Raw genomic sequence first — 17600 nt, forward strand, 5'->3', positions numbered from 1 at the left:
GTTGGGTGTGGGTTTTGTGTGTGTGTTTGTGGGTGGGGGGGGGGTGTTTCCGTGTTTGTGTGTGTGTGTTTTGTGGGGGTAGAGGTGGGTGGGGGTAGGTGTGTGTGTGTGGGGGGGGTGGGTAGGTAGGGGTGTGGTGGGTTGAGGGTGTTAAGGTGGGTTAGGTAGAGTAGGCGTGTGTTTATATTTTAGAAAAATTTTGGAATTAGAAAAATGTGGAAAACAATGATTATTGGTTTTCCAAAAAATTCCAATTTCTTTGTAATTTTAGAAAACGGAAAATTTTCATTTTCCGTGAAAAATTTAGAAAAATAGACGAACTAAACGCGTTTTCAAAATTTTCATTTTTCTTGGAAATTTTTTCCGGAAAACGGACCATTTTTCCGTAACTAAACGCACCCTAGGGGTTTCTGCTTTTCTGCATTAGTGCATAAACTTTTAAAAAACTGCACAAATCAAACTTTTTTTTAAAAAAATTGTATTTTTATTGTTAAAAAAAACTGCACATTAAAAAAAACTGCTTTGTTATTGTTTTTTTAATAAAAACTACAACATTAGTATTGATTTTTTTATTTGTATGCTAATAACGTTTTTTGTATTTGTAGCATCATTGCAACCTGAAAATGAGGCGTTATGCAAAAAAGTTACTACATTGAAGGTTGATTTTGATGAAAATGCAAACGAAAATAACATATCCGGTGCTCAAATACAATAATCTGCAGAAGAAATAGCTTCAAAAAAACTTGAATTTAATGATTTGAACTTTTAATGTTTCGTTGGTTTTAAACTTGTTTTTTTGTTGGATTGTAATCTCTTTAATGTTTTGGTCATTTGGATGATACTTGAACTTTCAATTTCTTTTGTTTTTGGTATTTCATGACATTTGAATGATTACTTGAACTTTACATTTATATTGGTTTTGATATTTGATGACAATGTAAACTTTGTATTTTGTTTACCATTTTATGTCAAAATCACAGGTTACACGAGTTACATAGGTTACACGGGTTTAACATGCTTTATGGGTTAAACGAGTTATACATGTCGTACCAGGTTGTCACGGTTATAACCGAGTCGTGTCTGTGTCAGGTTTTCCAACCTGTTTATTAAATGTGCCATGTCCGTGTCAACCATCCTCAACCTGTTTAATGTCCCAACCCGGCACGACACGGCCCTTTTGTCAGGTCTAATAAAAATGAGTAATTTGGAATTTTGTGTTTATTTAAAATTTATTGGGGAAGGGGTTTGTACTTGAAACACGTTACAAAAAGTGCCATGATCCTGGGATTTCGTCGCACAACCTTCGTAATGACATCAACGCCCCCGAAATCCCGAAGACCCTCTTCTTCGTCCCATTTGCTAAAACCCTTCACCCGCCTAAATTGACTCATCCCATAAACCCTGAAAAATATCAAATACCCGCAATTTTCTCCTCCTAAAACCCTAATTTCTTGTGCCCTGATCATATTATGTTCGCAGAGATGCGAGCATTTCAAATGCTTTACTCTCGTGTTCACAGCCTCAATCTAATCTCCACCAAATACCCACAAATCCACAAACTTTACAGAACATTTCACTCCACCAACCACCGTTTCTTTAATGACTCATCAACTGCTGATGTCTCTACTATATACGATCCCATGACTGGAAGTCTTGTAACCAAGCGAGCACCAAAATCAAAACACACGGAAGTTGAATCCAATAAAGACCCTTACAAACTGTCTAGTTCAGATTACGCCGATGCTCTGAAAGACGACAGATCATACGGAAGCGTTGTGAAGGCGAATCATGGCAGTGGGTCGGGTTTTGGGGCTAACAAGAAGAAGAGTAAGAGCAAGAGTACTTGGGTTTGTTCCGACTGCGGATACACCGACGGGCAGTGGTGGGGATATTGCCGCGAGTGTAAAAATGCTGGTACAATGAAGGAGTTTACAGAAACTGATAATGGAGGAAAGACGAGTGGGTTTCAGGTGTCTGAAAAACTAGTACGATCGTGGTTGCCAAAAGGGTCAGGAGAAGCTCTTCCGATGAGGTTAACGGATGTTAACAGAGGGATCAACCATTTGAACTGGCGATTTCCTCTGTAAGTTTATTCACAATCGCGTTTCGTCTTCCAGGCCTTAGTTGTATGATTGTATCTATTATATGAGTTGTTTATATTCAGGCCTGGACTATTTGGGCACGAAGTTTCTAGGGTTCTTGGTGGTGGTCTAGTACCTGGTTCTTTGATTTTAATTGGTGGTGATCCAGGTGTTGGGAAGAGTACACTAATGTTACAGGTATTACAAATCATAATCTTTACTTTATGCATAAACTTATAGTATCTTTCTGTTAATGATTTCTTCATCAAGAATATAACTCTGGTTTACTTGATACTGAAACATGTAAAGATAGCAGCCATTATAGCAGAAGGGAGAGAAATCGGTAAACCAGCTCCTGTGCTTTATGTCTCTGGAGAAGAGGTAACAATCTACTTTCACCATTAATGTTGCTTCATTCATAAGTTATAACACTGTAAAAGTTATTCAATTAACGACTCTTTTAATTCAGAGTGTTGAGCAAATTGGAAACAGAGCAGATCGGATGGAAATCAACACAGAGGAATTGTTCTTGTATTCAAGTACAGACATTGAGGTGAATGTTCCAAAATATACTTAACTTAATAAATCATGAACATGTGTTATTATAATTTATAAATATAAATGGTGTTTTACACTTTTACTTTGCTTTGTGTGTGCCTTTTTAAAGGACATTTTGGGAAAAGCTCAAGCTCTCTCTCCACGTGCCCTAATCATAGATTCAATCCAAACTGTTCAGCTAATGGGAGTTACAGGTAGTGCAGGAGGTATCTACCAGGTAAACCTTTTTCTATTTCATTAACCTCAAAAAACATCTATTTTGTTACATATGATGACGTGGCATTTCCAGACCTTGTATTAACCAAATGTTGTATAGGTTAAAGAATGTACAGCAGCCTTGTTGCGTTTTGCTAAAAAGACAGATATACCCGTATTCTTGGTGAGTATAAATTATGAACTAAAAAAATGGCTATTAATTTTTAAGAAAAGTATATTTTGATGAATTATACAAAATCTTTTTTGGATTTGTGTCAGATTGGTCATGTAACAAAGTCAGGAGACATAGCTGGACCTCGTGTTTTGGAACATATTGTTGATGCAGTTTTATATATGGAAGTTGGTACCTTTTTTTTAATATTTCTTGGGTTTTTAATTATTTAGTAATTATTTTATATCTTATGCTATTTTATTATAATATCAAGGGGGAACAATATTCATCTCATCGTTTGCTTCGTGCATTCAAGAATCGTTTTGGATCAACTGATGAGGTATTATTCATCATGTTAGTTCTATTCCCTTTTTTTAAACCTTTTTTTTTGGAACTGAAAAACTGTTTTTTTTTTTTTTTTTTTTAGCTAGGAGTGTTTGAAATGTCGCCATGTGGACTAAAAGCTGTCACGAATCCAAGTGAGATTTTCTTGAGTGAAGAACACTCGGATTCAGAGTTCTTAGCAGGTCTAGCAATTGCTGTAATTATGGATGGATCTCGCACATTTGTCATTGAAATCCAGGTTTGTTTAATGAGCTTAGTATTTTAAGCACTTAAATTTGATGAAAATTGTTTTTTTTTGGAATGTAATGGTTAAATGGTTATTTGGTTTAGAAAAGAAACAGACGTTATGTATACAACACTTTATCCAGACAGATGATTACCTATGTAGCCACTCTACCCATACGTGACTTAAATAATGTTTAAAAACTCCAGTGAAAAAAGTAATCTTTGGTTAAAAATTCTCCAAAAAAAAAATGAAATTTTTGTGTTTATTTTTGGACAAATAGTGAGAAATTGGTTTGTAGGCTCTATGTGCAGCAGGGAACTCACTTTCAAGGCAAGTGAATGGGGTTCAAGCAGGGAGAGCAGATATGATTATTTCCGTAAGTAATCATTAAATTTTGAGTAAATTACAGTTTTGGTCCCTGAGTTGTAGCTGATTTTTTTTTGGTCCTTATTTGTGGTTCTTGTAACGTTTTTTGTTCCTTTCCATGTAAAATGACTATTTTTGGGACCAAAATTGCAAAAACCAGCTATACCCAGGGACCAAAAGTAGTCATTTTACATGGAAAGGAACAAAAAACGTTACAAAAACTCAAAATAAGGACCAAATTTGGAAAGAAAAAAAAAACCAGCTACACTCAAGGACTAAAAATGTAATTTACTCTTTACATATTTTTTTTCTATATATCTAATAAAAATTGATATATCTTGTAGGTTCTTATGAAGCAAGCAGGTCTCAAGCTCCAATCAAATGTAAGTCCTATTTCCTTCAATTAATATTACTTTAAGAAAAACATTTTATTTTTTGTTTTTTTAATTTAATTTTTGTGGATCGGTTTATAGGCAATCTTCTTAAATGTTGTTAGTGGGGCTACTCTAACAGAAACCGCTGGAGATTTAGCAGTTGCAGCAGCAATTTGTAGCAGGCAATATCTTTAAAATTAGAATGAATTACATTTTTGGTCCCTGAGTATAACTGTTTTTTGCAGTTTTGGTCCCAAAAAGTTCTCTTGCACATTTGATCCTTATTTGAGGTTCCTTTATTTTTTGGTCTCTGTTCCAAGTAAAGTGACTATTTTTATGTATAAGTAACATATTCAATTTTGGTCCCTGTTCTTTACATCAGGGACCAAAAACGTTACAAAACTTCAAATAAGGACCAAAATTGCAAAGATAACAGGGACTAAAAATGTAAGCTACTTTTAAAATTATGTAATTGAAGTGTACTATAAATTTATAAGATTGATATGTTTTATGATCTCCAGTTTTCTTGAGTTCCCAATTCCTAACAACGTGGCATTCATTGGAGAAATTGGGCTTGGTGGTGAGCTTCGCATGGTGCCAAAAATGGAGAAGAGGGTGAGTACAGTGGCAAAATTGGGGTATAAAAAATGTGTGGTGCCAAAATTGGCAGAAAAATCTTTGGAGGGGTTAGATTTTGGAGAAATTGAGATTTTGGCGTGTAAAAATCTGAAAGAAGTTATTAATACGGTGTTTGTAGCAGATGGTTGAGGGCCTTAAGAAAGTTGTACTTCATTAAGAAAGTTGTATGATCTTTTGTTCATTAGTTATATTTTGTAGTGTTTTCCAGAAAATTAGTTGTTATCATAAAAATATAATCATATTAAGAAAATGTAAATTATATATAGAACTATTCACTAAAATTACTATACTTGGAAGTCAAGTATCATATTTCATCTTTTGATAAGTTTGAAACAAGAAACGGTGGGGATGCATTTCAGGTGGACATAGAAGAGAAAACATGTTTATGCGAATTATGACAACTCAATGGAATAAGTTGTGTAGTATATTCTTTTTTGGGTTAATCTAATAAAAGATCTTATAATTTATGTTTTTTCCGGATTAAATCAAAAATTTATATTTTGCTTGAAAAAAACCCTATATTTTTTCATTTTTCCTGATCTTGCCATTTTAGTCATTTTTTTTCCAAAAAGAAATTGTAATATGTGGGTGTTTTTAAAGAAAAACTAAAAAAGTTGAGGTCTTACATTATATAGATTTTTTTTGTTTTTTATTTGCTACATAATATTTTCTTTTTATTTTTTGAAAAGGCATTCCATACTTATTATTACATATTTAATTTATTTAATTTTATTGATAGATATTGTTTACTTTAAAAATATTGTATATGCTTAAAAACAAAAGAAAAAAATATAAGAGGCTATATAAAATATTTCACAAAACAAAAACATATTTATTAATTAAAAAGTAAAGTTTAGAATTGATCAATATTTAATTAATATTTAGGACATTATAAATATTTTAAAAATAATGTTTGAAAAAAAAACAACACAAACAAATATGAAAAATAGAATCGTTATTCAAAGTGAGAAAGTTGACTTATGAGGGTAATTAAAATTTCATTTTGTTTACATTTAGACAATTTTTTTTGTACACATTTGACCATTGTCTAGCCGATGACATTTTTTTTTTACACATTTGATCATTTAACATGTTGAATGTGTTTATAGATTACCATTGTCATCGGCTAGACAATGGTCTAATGTATAAATTTTTTTTATCTAAATGTAAACAAGTTAAATGGTCAAATGTATAAATTTTTTTTTATCTAAATGTAAACAAAACGACAAAAATAAATGATTACACTGGTAAATCATTTTCCCTTTTTAGCCAAGAATCATATGTTTAGTAGTGTCATGTTTATAAAAGGATACACATATAACATAAATGCAATGAATAGGAGAAAAATATATCAATATATAACTTAGTTTATAAAAGGATACACATGTAACATAAATGCATCTGTATTCTCTCTCATGATGGTGCATTCCAGGTGAGTGCACTTAGATCACAAATTGACAGAAGGAATCGAACTAATGATGAGGTAGTGATAGAATGGATACATAACATTCCAATAAAGGTGAGTTGCTTTATGTGGAGGGCAGTTCTCGATCGGCTGCCTATTGCTACAACTCTAATCAGACGTGGCATTCAACTCCCATCCCCTACATGTACCTGGTGTGGATTAGAACCTGAAGATACTGACCATGTGATTCTCCGATGTCCAAAAGCTGTGACAGTATGGGAATGGATATTCCGGTGGTGTGAGATACCTGACCCGCGTCCCACACATATAAGAGATCTGGTGGAATTCGCCTCTAAATGGGGAACATGCCATAAAAAACGGAGGAGTTTAATTGCTATTTGCTATGGGACAACATGGCTCTTATGGAAGGCTTGATGCGACTGGACATTTACACCCAGTTTCCGAGTTCAACTTAACGAGAGAAAGGAAAGGAAATGGGTGGAAATGAGAAGAAAATAAAAGAAATTGGTGTTCCCGAGTTTCATTAAAGAAGGGAAGTGGAAGGAAGTGGAGGGAAATGGGAGGATCCCATTTCCTCCTAACTTTCCTTCCGATTTGGGAGGATTTGGAAAGAAAAAACAAAATGATTCATTTTCCTTCCACTTCTCTCCAACTCGGGAACACAAAAGAAAATTTTGTTTTCCGTTCCTTTCTCTTCTTTTCTCTCATGACTTTCTTTTCTCTTCTCTTCTTTTCTTTTGTTAAACTCGGGAACGAGGCGTTAAGAAAACTCGATCTTCACCTGCTGTGGTGGCTGACATGGTCAAATCGACAGTCTTTACATGGGTCAAACATAGGAGATTTAAATGCACATTTCGTTGGGTGGATTGGTGTGTAAACCTTTTTAAATGTGTATAAACATGTAACCTTGTAACATGTAAACTGTAAAAGTTCTTCATCATCCTTCCTAGCTTCTTGCTAGGTTGGATATTTTAATAATATTTGCCGGTTCCAAAAAATGTAACATAAATGCAATGAATGGGAGAAAAATGTATCAATATATAACTTATTAATTAATGAGATGAGAAATTATTAATGAGATGAGAAGACCTTGGGACACACACCTTTAGCCTAAGAATCTTTAAAATCAATTTCTCAACAAATAAAAAACCCGCTTAATATTAGGTTTGAGGTACAAAACTCAGAACTACTCTGGGTTTGACTTTAGTGACTTTTTGACTCCCAGCTCAGGGAAGTCGAAATAGTGCGCATTTGAAACCGACCATGAACAATGTCCGGCTCCTCCTCCGCCGTGGCTATGCCACCAAATACAGCGGCAGAGTCCTCACCGAAATGGACAACGGCCGTTCATTCGCCGTCGAAGTCCAAGTCCCAAACATCCAACAACTTGACCCCAGAGGCTACCCTCTCCCTCGCCATGACCTTGTCTGCAAGGTCGTCAACATTCTCCAGTCCCGCTCATCAGACCCCTTCATCGAACTATCCGACTATCTGGAAACCCTAACCCTAACCCTCACCCCTTCCGAAGCATCCGAAATCCTCAAATCGCTCCATTCATCATCTCTTGCACTCCAATTTTTTCGATTTTGCCCCACTTCTATCCCTAAATTTCGTCACGATTGTTTCACCTACAACCGCATTCTCCTCATCCTCTCAAAGTCTTCCTCCCCTGACCGGTTCGACTCTGTCCGTCGTATTATCGACGAGATGGAGCGGTCGCGCGTGCATGGCAACATCTCCACCGTCAATCTTTTGATCGGAATATTCGGCGGCGGTGAAGATTTGGACAGGTGCTTACGGCTGGTTAAAAAATGGGAGCTCAGGATGAATCGCTATACGTATAAATGCCTTCTGCAAGCTCATTTACGCTCTCGTGATTCAAACAAGGGCTTGGAAGTTTATCAAGAGATGAAACGGAAAGGATATCAACCGGATATCTTTGCCTACAATATGCTACTTGATGCTCTTGCCAAAGACGAAAAGGTCCAATTTATGATCATTTTTGTTGCATATTGAAGTTCGTGTCGTGTTTATTCTAGCTGTTTTTATAGAATTCATCATCTCAACACCCTTCTTAATCCAATTATGTCAGCTATCAAGTGTATTATCCTGTTTCACCTCTGGTTTGATGTAATCATGATAACCTGAAATGCAGCATCTTTTCAGGTTGAAGAAGCGAAGAAGGTTTTTGAAGACATGAAGAAGAAACACTGTGAGCCTGATGAATATACATATACAATTCTAATCAGAATGACTGGAAAACACGGGAAGCTTGATGAGGCAATATCACTCTTTCAAGAAATGCTATCAAAGAACCCAGCTCCAAATCTAATTGCTTACAATACTACAATCCAGGTTCTTGCTACAAACCGAATGGTTGACAAAACTATATACCTCTTTTCAAAAATGGTAGAAAACAATTGCTGCCCAAATGAATTCACTTACAGTATCATCCTCAATGTCTTAGCTTCAGAAGGACAACTTGGTAGACTCGATGAAGTTGTGGAAATATCAAAGAAGTACATGAACAAGGGCATATATGCATATCTTGTACGTACACTTAGTAAATTAGGCCATGCTAGTGAAGCTCATCGCCTCTTTTGCTACATGTGGAGCTTCCATGATAAAGGAGATAGAGATGCTTACTTATCCATGTTAGAGAGTTTATGTAAAGAAGATAAAATGACTGAAGCTATAGACTTATTAAGTAAGATTCATGAAAAGGGGATAAGTTCAGATACCATTATGTACAACACTGTATTCACTGCTCTTGGGAAATCAAAACAGGTATCCCATATTCTTGATTTATATAAAAAAATGAAAAAAGAAGGGCCTCAACCAGATATATTCACTTACAATATATTGATTTCAAGCTTTGGGAGAGCTGGAAGAGTTGATGAGGCTGTTAAGATCTTTGATGAGCTGGAGAATAGTAACTGTAAGCCTGATATTGTATCATATAATTCTTTAATAAATTGTTTAGGGAAAAATGGTGATGTTGATGAAGCTTACATGAGGTGTAAAGAAATGGAAGAGAAGGGGTTGAATCCGGATGTTGTTACATATAGTACATTGATCGAGTGTTTTGGGAAATCAGATAAAGTAGAAATGGCTTGTAGATTGTTTGATGAAATGCTTTCTGAAGGGTGTTGCCCTAATATTATTACATATAACATATTGTTGGATTGCCTTGAGAGAAGTGGGAGAACTGCTGAAGCTGTTGACTTGTATGCAAAGCTTAAAGAACAAGGTTTGACTCCGGATTGGATTACATATTCTATTCTTGAACGTTTACAAAGTGGTTCTCATAGGAGATTTAGAAGCAGGAGGCAAAATCCAATTACTGGATGGGTTGTTAGTCCTTTAAGGTGATAATTGGATTATGTACAACATTTGTGGCTTCAAATATCATATCAAATGTTATTTGTTTGGACATGAACTTGCTTGTTGAAAGTGGTACATGAAGATGAAGTTTGGAATGTGGAAGTTGTTTTCTTCATTGGAAAAAGAATTTGGTCGGCTTCTCTTCGATATGCTTGGTAAGTTTCGTGTAATTTAATGGTTTACTGATTTAGTTAACCTCCAAATAGTTATAAAAATATATGTTTTCATCTCTTGGTTTTCATGCATAATTTTTTGACAATGGTTTTGCTTTTGCTGTTGGGTTAGTTGACAATGTGAACTTTGTAAAGAAAAGGCATGATAGAAACAAAAAAGCAATTGACTTTAGTTTTAAAAAAATGATTGGACAAGAGTAACATGATCTCAATGGCCTTATGAACTTACCACGACATTAAAAATATGGGAGCTCGTTGTAGGATATATGCTATTATGAATTCATACTTAGGCCCTTTACAGCATATACCTTGGTCCATTAATATAAGGATGATAGTAGATTGATATAATCGGGTTAGGATTCTTTTTATTAATAACCGAATGAAAGAAAATAATAGGATACATGATAGTTCCTACTATTCGAGAAGTAGGTGGTCTCCCAAGGTTTCTAACTTAATTTCTACACGCCTAATCCTTAAACCTAATACCCTATAAATACTACATACCAACGTGCTTATCAAGGGACTTGGTTGACATTTGACAAATTATTACAATAGATAGACCATAGTCACATGGTTCGCGGTACGAGAACAAGTTCGTAATTCGCAATTCGCTAGGTCCTTGAAACTTGGTATGATGGGGGGTAGGATCATTTCGGTACGCTCTGCGACGATATACCATATGTTATGGTATGATGTACATGTTATTATCAAAACAGATTAGATAACATAAATGTAAAACTCAAAAAGATTACTTCAATTCTTCAAAGTTTTTATAGTAATATCAAAACAAACTGATTACTTCAAAACAAACGGATTACTTCAATAATTGAAAGTTCAAACTCACAAAGATTACATAAACTTAAAACTTAAAAGACATATATGATGATAAAAATGATGAAACTTAAAAAGACATGATAAAACATAAAAACTTAGTCCACCCTTTGGTTTTTTCTTTGGTCATCATCATTATCTTCGTCTTCCTCCAGATCTTCTCATTCCATATCCTCTAGCCTTGAATTTGAGTCTTCCAAGTTTGTAGATTTGGGATCCATATACCATTTCTTTTGTGGTACTTCTTTATAAGCTTCAAAAAACCTTAAACTCAGACATGAACAAATACAAGTTTGTCAGCCTTTTTATAGTTTAGCCAATTTCTCTTCATATTATGAATATAGGAATAAATCTTCCAATTCGTTCGGCTGAAGAACTGCTTATAGGTTGTGACAATATTTGTTTGCCATTTTAGCTAACTCTAGTGTTTTTACGCCATAAGTAGACCACAAATCAATTGCTTCCATTGTAATTGCATCCATTTGAGCTGCTGGTAACGAATAAAGACCCATTTTCATGTGAAATGTAGCAAATTGTTATCACAACATCTGCTCGTCTCTATTTTCAACAATGCGATTAAAAGTTTCCATGACATCTTGTACAACTTTTTATCAAGGTTAGGTGTTTTTCTACGTATTCTACCTGGTGCTAACGTTTCAAGATAACATGTGTTGTAAAATCGCAGAGTTAACGCAAATCCCAAACAATGTAATGGTATGGTCATTTTCTTCCACCTTTTAATACAATTTGCAATACTTGAGGGAAATACGACACATATATACTTTTATTTGTTACTTCTTTGATTTCCCCAACATATTATCCATTTTCTCATATATTTCGCTTATTTTTGGGCCTTTAGCCCTTCACAATTGCAAAATATGACCAACAAAAAAATAGGCTTTGTGATGCGTATAATATTTTCAACTTCAATCCAAAAATCATCTCTGAAGTGTCAATGTCTAATTTGTCTAGTGTGTTCATCGCCTTGTTTCCCCAAATCTTTCCACGAATTACGAGCAATTGTTGTAGATAGGGCTTCTCTATAAGTGATTAACCTCTTCAACAAAATGTTGTGAGACGTAAATCAGGTTTTTGCGACTTTAAAAGCTCTAGCTTTGAATTGTCCCTAAAAATGGCTAAAGCTTGTCCATGGTTTAAAAAATATTTGACAATCATTTTCCCTTTTTTATATGTGTCCTCTAACCAAATAAACTCATTTGCAAAGTCTTTAAAAATCAAGTTTAATGTATGAAGTAATGAACATACCACGATGACCAAAAAATATGCTTGTATACCTTTTCGACTTCCTTTCCCGCAACTTTACAATTGGCGATATTGTTCGTCACGACACTAGAGCATACATGAATATAAAATGTGGCTGTTTATGGCAAGTCCATTGATCAACGGTTTATGTTTGATGTTTGTCTACCAATCAGATATTATAAAAATATTGTTAAGTCCTCAACATCTCTCACACATTCATCTAGTAGAACGGTTCTTGTTTTTATAGAAAGCCCTCATATTTTTAAAATCAACCACACTTCTCTCCATTATGGCATCACGAAGCCTATTTTTCGGCTGGTCAATTTTGTGCGAAGGTGAAGGCTCCAAAATAGGCGAAGTAAATAAGATAATGGATAATATGTTGGGGGAAATCAAAGATGTGACGAAAGAAAATGTATATGCGTCGTATTTCCCTCAAGCAGAGCAAATTGTATCGAAAAGGTGAGAGAAAATGACCATACCATTATATTGTTTGGGATTTGCTTTTACTTCGCGATTTTACGACACACGTTATCTTGAAACGTTAGCATCGAGTAGAATACATAGAAAACCACGTAACCTTGATAAAGAAGTTGTACAAGGTGTCATGGAAGCTTTTAATGCATTGCTTAAAATAGAGACGAACAATGGATGTTGTGAGAACAATTTGCTACATTTCACATGAAGAAGAGTCTTTATCCATTACCAACAACTCAAATGGAATTGATTACAATGGAAACAATTGATTGATGGTCTACTTATTGGCCCGACACCAAAGTTAGCTAAGTGGCAAAAAAATGTTGTCACAACATATAAGCAATTCCTTAGCCTATATAAATTGGAGCACTTATTCTTTTATTCATAATGTAAAAAGAAATCGGCTAAACTGTAAAAGGGCCGACAAACTTGTTTTTGTTCATTCAGATATTCATTGTCTTCGTCTAAGTTCAAGGTTTTCGATGCTTATAAAGGACCACACAAGAAGTGCGATATGGATCCTTAATCTACAAACTTGGAAGACTCAACTTCAATGCTAAAAGATATGGAATGGGTGAACTAATCTAAGATTATGATCACCACGGATGAAAAAATCCTTTATGATCTATTGTCCCATTTACATTTTCTAAAACTTACGTTGGTCAAGGATTGGAATATCTCAGCTTGTGTTTGTGTTGGTGATTTTAGTGTCACCATGTCATTTTAAGTAACTGGAACTAACATGTGAGCTAAGGGGCTTCATAATTTGTGCTCTAATATATGTACGAGGTTGTGCGGAGTGCACGCATGTATAAGATCGAATTAGAAGCCGGTTCGACGACTAGTCGGGGTCCAGCGCCCCTTTGGCGGGGTCTAGGGGCAACGCCCCTAGCGGGGTCCAAGGGGCAAAGCCCCTGGCTGGGGTCCCGCTAGTTTTGGTAAAACTAATGAAACTCGTTAGCTTTGGTAACCCTAAATCCTCATTAATTTCGGATTATCATGACTTGCTTCCAAAACAACTAATGACGGCCCAACCCCAATGAAACCCTAATCTTGTTTAATATATAAACAACTCTTCCTCTTCAGAAGAGGGTTACGATCTTAAGCTCTTGTTTTTCATCATACTTTCACAGAATCCTCTAGCATATTGGCTTACGTTTTCTGTGCCTAGAAACGTAAGTGTCCACTTGGATTATCCTAGGCTGAATTTCTTGTAACCCAGACATAAGGTAGAAATATCAGTTCGGAAAGTGATATCACGATCCAAGTTGGTATCCAGATCTCTACCACAAACCCTATAATTCCCTACAGTTTGTCTGTTTAAATTCCATTGAAGTATGACCACTATTGGGTAAACATCTATTAATTTAACCGGTAAGTACGGGTGGGGTTGAAATGATGAATGATGGGGGCTGTTAGGTCTGTTATTTTTGTTTTCAACTCTTTTACGTAAATGGTCCCCAAAGTTTATATATGATAATATAACAGAAAAGACAAAATGAGGGGTAAAATTGTCATTTTACTTGCGGCTAATAGATAGGGACGGATCGTAACAACAAAAAGAACTAAATGTGATGGATTTTGAAACGTGGGGACTATCCATACCAAAATGTTGAAAGTCTGATAGAAACTCAACATGGATCTTTTAATGCAGAAATACGATTGTCACATGGGTGCATCAAAAAATTCTTTAGCCACTATGATTAGAAAACAAATTCTTCTACACAAAATTCAGGAGATTCAAAGGCTATTACACATGAACATACACTCTTGTTGATTTAATTATTTTACTAGTATAATGTGCATACATGAGGATTTCACACACAAACAAACACGAACACTATAGAGGTTCTCATCTTGTTTGTAATCCATGTACACAACATTATCCCAATTTTTTTTGGTTTCTTCCCTAGCATAAAAACAATTTATGGATTAAATTTACCCCAATTTATGGAAACATTCACATATCTCAAGAAACAAAATCCCAAAACTCGAAATGGCATTTGAAAAGTATCGAAACAAAAAAGAGAAATAATGGTACTGCAAATGAGGATGAGGTGCTTATCGGGTTAGAAGCTGATTGAGTTAGAAATTCCGACTGAATTAACTTTTGAAAGTCTATTGAAACTGTGACAATGTGCCAACCACATGGATCATTTCTAATTTACTCTTGCTTTATTGAAATTTTTTGATACTAAGTTATAGAAATGGTCCCTATGCTATACTGGAAACACATCATGGTCCCTATGCTATACTGGAAATAACAATTTTTTAGAAACTACGTTAGCTTTTGCGTAGAAGGACATTAAGAGTGGTTTAGCATATTCCACAATGTCTCAACTAGGTTATATAATGTTAGCTTTAGGTATGAGGTTTTATCGCAGTGTTTTATTTAATTTGATTACTCATGTTTATTCCAAAGCATTATTGTTTTTAGGATCTGGATCCGTTATTCATCAATGGAAATTCTTGTTAGATATTGTCCAAAAAAAAGTAAACTTATGGTGCTTATGAGAGGTTTAACAAAACATCTACCAATTAGTGCTTATGAGAGGTTTAACAAAACATCTACCAATTACTTATTTTTTTTATTAGGTATACTTTCTCTTTGCCACAATTTTCTTGTTTTTTGTCCAAAGATGAAATTCTTAATAAAAGTCGGTTGTATTCACCTCTTTTTGGAATAAAATCTTGGCCGACGTCGTGATTAACCGCATTTTATATGTATTAGATCCATTAATTACTTTTGAAGGACATTTATATGTTCATTTTCAAAATTACAGTGGAAAAAGGAATACCCATTCTATTCAATATTTGGGTAAAGAAGGTTCCAAAATAAGTAACAAAAACTTTAGTTTGGTAACTTAATTAAAAACGTAGAAGAATCTATATTTTTTTTTAAATAATATATATATAAAATTGATGAAAATGTAATAAATATGATACAATCATTTCGTTCTATTTGACATTTTGGCAATACAAAAAAAAAAAAAAAAAAAAAACTTCATGTGCGAAGTCTGTTCATATAGTCTCCAAAGTCCAAGTATTTATTTATTTATTTAATTTCTTCCCTAACATAAACCTCCAAACGAATCGAGTACCCAAATTCTGGGGGGATAAAAACATTCACGGATTAAATTTAGCCTAATTTATGGAAATATTTACAGATATCAAGAATCAAAATCCCAAAACTTAATGGAATTTGAAAATAATCGTAACAAGAAAGGGGTTGATGAGAATGTGCTACCAATTAATCAGGATTTATTTTATTATTATTATTATTATTATTATTTTGCAAGACTTGAACCTATGATCTTTCAAATAAAAAAATCAGTCTTTAATGCTAAAGACCATTTGATACTATCAATGAGGACGAGGCGCTTATTTGGTTTGGATGAGCAATTGAGTTGGTGAAAGATTTCAGTCATGAATGATGCCGTCAAATGAAATCAAGGTGCATCTAAATTTCCAGAAAAATTCTTTGTTATTTAGTAAAATCAATCCAAAAATTCACAAAAAATGAAACAGTTTTTCAAGTTTAAATCCAACACGAACAACTAAATGCCAAATCAGCGCATGTAATACACTAACACGTAGGAAACTTACAACCCAAGTAAGAAGTAAGTAGAAAATAAACTTTTTTGCATTTGTCGGACCTAAACAACATTTATTTTGAGTAAATTACACGTCCCTGTGGTTTACTCCAATAACTGGTTTCGTAATACTGGCATGGAACGCATTCTGGAGTAAATGATTATTTTAAAAACAATTAAAAACGGTTATTTGTTAAAAACAACAACAAAAATGTGATTAGATTACCAAAATTTTTAAACTTTGTTTGGGCTTCTTAATTTCTAAATTGGTTAGCTGTAGCATTGGGTAAAGTCACGAGTTTTCTTATCTAACTACGAAATATTAAAATCTTTAATCATAGAAAAAAGGTCAAATTCTAAACAAAAACTTTATTCTAAAAATAACATATAAATAGTAACCTCGAATACTCAACTCGTAGGTGATATTTGATGGCTTATCCAGTTATCCCACATTAAATGAAAGGTGTATTATCAATGTTTTAAATACCGATTTTTTATTTGAACCGGTATGGTGATCGGTTTCTGTTTAACTGGTTCGACCGTCGAGTCAACCGGTTTATATAATTTCCATCTATTTTTCTATTTTCCTACATATACATACATATATAAATCATGAATTTGATGTTTATAAGTTCAAACATTAAAATACACATAAAAATAAATTGTAGATTAATCAAAATACATTAAAGTAACACATAACCACAAGTTTTAGTGTTTTACATTAATCCATATACGTAAAAAAAAAACTATAATACCAAAACAAAATATAGTTTTGAATGAATACAAACACATCAAAAAACTTTATAACATTTAACATATGTTTTTATTTAGAGAAAACTAAATAGATTTGAAAAAAAATCATTAAAGTTTATTATGCAAATGGTTCTTTTCTATGTGTTTTTATTCGGTTTAACCGGTTCAACCGAGTTTTTTTAAAAACCGTCCGGTTTAATCCGGTTCAGAAATCGACGTAAAACCGGTGATAGTTAAACCGCTCCCTCCCCCGGTTCCCGATCCAACCGGTTCGACCGGCCGATTCAAACCGGTTTTTTAAAACATTGGCTATTATCATATTGACACTTAATATCCTTCGTTTATATCAAACGTTCCTACGACTTTTGATGGTTGCTTTAATTGGTGGTTTATAGTGGTGGAACTAGGGGTTTCAGGAGTGACATGTGTAATTCATTAATTTTTCAGGCATAATGTAACTTTTTTGCAAAATTTTCCGACATTATTGTTAATTTTACGGTGTGTTACCCCAAAAATCATGTGTATTATATCTTCGACTTTGTCCTGGTTCCGCCACCGATGGTTGGACGGTGCTTTGTATTAAGGTTGTTTTGTTTCGTTGGCTTAGAGTAGAGAAAGTGGTGGTGTACTAAGCATATTATCACATCATTTTTTTTGCATGGTAGGTAAGCATTGCATGGTGCCAGAGAGTGATAGTATCACTTAGCATATGCTACTATCACTTTTTTTTTGAATCATTATTAA

The 17600-nt window shown here is 34.1% G+C and overlaps 2 protein-coding genes across 2 annotated transcripts; both read left to right on the forward strand.

Moving 5' to 3' along the window:
• Window positions 1–1256: 1256 nt before the first annotated feature.
• Window positions 1257–5168, forward strand: LOC145108021 (DNA repair protein RadA-like protein). Its single transcript, XM_079045004.1, has 13 exons — window positions 1257–2083; window positions 2165–2279; window positions 2391–2462; window positions 2551–2634; window positions 2749–2856; window positions 2956–3018; window positions 3114–3194; window positions 3281–3346; window positions 3434–3589; window positions 3876–3953; window positions 4288–4326; window positions 4417–4499; window positions 4839–5168. The coding sequence occupies exons 1-13, from the start codon at window positions 1470–1472 to the stop codon at window positions 5083–5085; spliced, it is 1806 nt and encodes a 601-aa protein (XP_078901130.1). The 5' UTR covers window positions 1257–1469; the 3' UTR covers window positions 5086–5168.
• Window positions 5169–7559: 2391 nt separating this feature from the next.
• ABO5 (ABA Overly-Sensitive 5) lies at window positions 7560–9995 on the forward strand. The gene is made up of 2 exons (XM_079045005.1): window positions 7560–8365; window positions 8549–9995. The coding sequence occupies exons 1-2, from the start codon at window positions 7646–7648 to the stop codon at window positions 9752–9754; spliced, it is 1926 nt and encodes a 641-aa protein (XP_078901131.1). The 5' UTR covers window positions 7560–7645; the 3' UTR covers window positions 9755–9995.
• The last annotated feature ends 7605 nt before the right edge of the window (window positions 9996–17600 follow it).

This window comes from Lactuca virosa, chromosome 4, assembly GCF_052849685.1.
Source record: "Lactuca virosa cultivar CGN04683 chromosome 4, Lactuca_virosa_CGN04683_v6, whole genome shotgun sequence".
Taxonomy (NCBI): Eukaryota; Viridiplantae; Streptophyta; class Magnoliopsida; order Asterales; family Asteraceae; genus Lactuca; species Lactuca virosa.

What these genes read in the sequence shown, in the direction of transcription:
- LOC145108021 (XM_079045004.1), top strand. Translation starts at nt 1,470, where the DNA reads ATGTTCGCAGAGATGCGAGCATTTCAAATGCTTTACTCTCGTGTTCAC. An exon ending in GTTTTGGATCAACTGATGAG is followed by an intron (nt 3,347 to 3,433) that starts GTATTATTCATC and finishes TTTTTTTTTTAG; the next exon opens with CTAGGAGTGTTTGAAATGTC. An exon ending in GAGCAGATATGATTATTTCC is followed by an intron (nt 3,954 to 4,287) that starts GTAAGTAATCAT and finishes TATATCTTGTAG; the next exon opens with GTTCTTATGAAGCAAGCAGG.
- ABO5 (XM_079045005.1), top strand. Translation starts at nt 7,646, where the DNA reads ATGAACAATGTCCGGCTCCTCCTCCGCCGTGGCTATGCCACCAAATAC. An exon ending in CTCTTGCCAAAGACGAAAAG is followed by an intron (nt 8,366 to 8,548) that starts GTCCAATTTATG and finishes GCATCTTTTCAG; the next exon opens with GTTGAAGAAGCGAAGAAGGT.